This window comes from Olea europaea, unplaced genomic scaffold, assembly GCF_002742605.1.
Source record: "Olea europaea var. sylvestris unplaced genomic scaffold, O_europaea_v1 scaffold935, whole genome shotgun sequence".
NCBI lineage: Eukaryota > Viridiplantae > Streptophyta > Magnoliopsida > Lamiales > Oleaceae > Olea > Olea europaea.
The window spans coordinates 129,574-132,857 of record NW_019267840.1 but is presented as its reverse complement, the minus strand read 5'-3'; the positions used below and the strand labels follow the sequence as shown (position 1 = coordinate 132,857).

Below are 3,284 nucleotides of genomic sequence, written 5' to 3'. Positions count from 1 at the left end.
ATTGTGCAGGTGAAATCCAAGGGTCCTTGTCCAGCTGCTTCAAGCTGCTCAGCCATTGCACTGGCACGATCAAAGCTAAAGGCAGCAACACGACTACCACTTCTCCCACGTAGCTGTTCAGCTAATCCTAATCTGTACAAGACCTGAGCCACCACAACGTTATGTGGAGTTTGCCCAAGCCTATGAGCAAGTCTCAGAAATTTGACACGGATCATCTGGAGCTTTTCACGGATCTCATCATACTCCTCGGTCTCCACATTTGTCGGATCTTCGACGAGTTGGTCCTGCACTCGAGAAACAGCTCCATTCACTCGAGGTTGCTGTACAACCCGAGAAGTAGGTTCCAGTAGCGGGGCAGCACGACCAAGCCCAGCAGGACGAGCAGGAGTTGCAGAGTTAACACTGGACAGAGGAATATCAGCTGCAGGCCTGATCACCTGTTCTTTGTTTCCTAGTATATTCTGAGAAGGTTCTAACTGCAGGGATGCATGCTCACGGCCAGCAGGATGAGCAGGAGATGCAGTGTTAGCATTAGATGAAGAAATGTCAGCTGCATGTTTGATTATCTCTTCTCTATCATTCAAAACATTCTGAGAAACAGGTTCCTCTATCTGGGAAGCACACTCGAGGCCTACAGGATGAGCAGCGGAAGCAGAAGTGGAAGAGTTGCTATAGGAGGATGAAATATCAGTAACTGGTCTCACTTCATGCTCTGTATTCCCAGAAGCAACCTGCTCATCTTTCTCGTCCTTCTGTCCTTCCTTCTCTTGCTCCTTGACAACAACTTCGGACACTTCGTCACTTGCACAGACAAGTAGAGGTTGAGAAGCCCCAGGATTTTCAGCTACCAATTCAGATGAGAAAAAATGGGGCTGCTCAACACTTTCAGCCACAGAATCTTTTGCCAAAGGTAAACTCGCAACCTTCAGGTTCATTGTGCTTTCCTCAACTTCAGCAAGTAAATTATTGTCGAGCCCAGAACTTTCGTTCACTTGTACAGACGCAGAACCATCTGGGGCTGATATACCCCCATGTTCTCCCACATCAATATCCCGATTGTCAGCTTCCTCACTGTGTGACTCTGGTTTTTTCAGTTCTGTACTCTCGTCATCATTGCTTTGGGCTCCAGAAATAAGTGATTTTTCAACTTGCTCTCTGAAATTAACCACAACAGTTGTTTCATCATGATGCAAAACACTCCCATTGGACTCAGACTCTGACCAAGGATCAATTGCAATTCCCTTTATCACATTAGCATCTTGGGTTTCTGACGAAGTCTTATGACTATGTTCTTTCAGTGCATCAGTGTCCAAAAGGATTGGGTCTTCAAGAGTCAAAGTTTCAGCCAAATTTATATGATCTGACATGCCATTCACAGGCTTTTCTGAAGCAGTATCGCCTCCTTTAACCTCATTGGCATCTCGAATATCTGAAATCTCGTGAATTATGGCTTCCTTCATGTTAGGCTTCTCAGAGCCCACATCAACCCCTTTTAACTCACTGACAACTTGAGTTTCTGACATCTCAGTAATATGTTCTTCCTTTATGTCTGCAACCAGAATCTTCATCTCTGTAGGATCTGATGCACCTGTTTCAGGATTCTCAGAAGACTTGCCTAACTTTTCATTGTAGTCATTTAGATTTTCAGTTTCACCAGCAGCAACAGAAATGGTGTGACCTGTGCCATTCTCAACAGCACTGTCATCCATCAGCCTATTCCTTTCATCCGTCACAGGTTTCTCTACAGCAATTTGATTATCGTCAGAATATTTATTCATAAAAAATTCAGCCTTCGAACCGGACTCCTCAACTGCATTCCGCATTGCACCAGAAACCCCAATTGCCTCTTCAAACTTCTCAGCCTCGTTGCCGAGATCTGAATTCTCATTACCATTCTTTGAAGTCGCAATTGTCTCAACATTTTCATCTTTATTCGCATCCATATCCTCTGGGTCGACCCTCGGAGTCCCTGCCACTGCCTCCTCAAATACTTCATCCCCATTCGAGTCCTTTGATCCATCCAAACCTGAATCAGCATTTTCCTCTGCTCTTGACTTAGTAACCTCATTGTTTACACCATTTTTCTCCCCAAACTTAGACCCATCCGCAATGGCAATACCATTTTCCATCACAAAGCAAACTTAAACGCCCAAGATTCACTGAAATGTAAAAATAATAAATAAACGGTAAATAAATCCAAACACAAAATAACTCAACAAGAGATATTAATAGCACAAACAATGAGTTCTAGCAATCATATGATATCGCAGTTTTGTGCAAACTCACCAACAAGATTCACTAAATAACCAATTGAACTACGAAAAAGCCTAACAACCAAAATATCAATACCATTAAAAAAAAAAATATCTCCTTAATGAAAATAAAGCTAGAGAAACCCATACATTATTGATTTCGAGCGCATAAAACAAAATAATAATAATTTCGCAAGCTAATCAGTTCTCTAACACTTAACCTGTATAAATAGATGCATACGAGCATAAAAATCAAATCTTTAGTGTACATAAATTCGGGTTTTGCATAAATTAATTCAGAGCCACCGAAACTAATTAAAAAACATAAATTTCAAGTGAAAACAGAAAAAATTACCAGGCAATTTGCTTGATATATAGAGAGAGAAACAGAGGTTTAGGGTTTTGGGGTGAGAGAGGATCGGGAGTGGCTCTCTACTGAAGTAGAAAGGAGATCGTCTTTGTAAACAGCAGAACCTGAAATATTTAACTGGGGAAATTGAGGATAAGAGTTAATCGACGATCGAGACGGTTGAAGTTTTGGGATCTAAAGGTGAGAAATTACGTATGAGGTTATTATTGAAAAATGTCAACTGAATAGTGGAGAAAGGATTAGGTGTTTCATGGAACACGTGGTGCCAACTGGATTGTAATCAATAGGTTTAATTTGCACCGTCGACACACCAATACATTGCAATAGGATTAATTATTTGAATAGTCATTGTACCAAGTGCTATTACTCAATATTTGAATTTAAATTTGTATTTCAACCGTCACTAAATTATATCAAGTGTTACTATTTAATAATTAAACTTAAAATTATACCTCAATGGTCACTGAATTATGCATCGTGTTATTCATTTATCACTCTAGTCAGCGTCGTAATGGATCTTTCCATGTATCAAATAGATTTTTAGAGATGGCAAAAGGAATTCGTTCAATCCGATACCCGTGAGGTCCTACTCCGAATGAGATAAAGATTACTCGTCTGATTAGGTAAATGGGGTGAGGGCAGGATAAGGATCATTGCCCTGA

At 40.8% G+C, this 3,284-nt stretch overlaps 1 protein-coding gene across 1 annotated transcript in view; it reads right to left on the bottom strand.

Annotated features, from left to right (window-relative positions):
• Nucleotides 1-3,110, bottom strand: part of LOC111392482 (translocase of chloroplast 132, chloroplastic-like) — a 9,103-nt gene extending 5,993 nt beyond the window's left edge. Inside the window, exons 1-4 of the mRNA XM_023017835.1 lie at nucleotides 3,075-3,110; nucleotides 2,608-2,684; nucleotides 2,287-2,327; nucleotides 8-2,140 (exon numbers count right to left, since the gene is read on the bottom strand). Coding sequence (XP_022873603.1) covers nucleotides 8-2,140; nucleotides 2,287-2,327; nucleotides 2,608-2,684; nucleotides 3,075-3,110 — 2,287 coding nt within the window. The remainder of the gene's footprint in view (nucleotides 1-7; nucleotides 2,141-2,286; nucleotides 2,328-2,607; nucleotides 2,685-3,074) is intronic.
• Nucleotides 3,111-3,284: the final 174 nt, after the last annotated feature.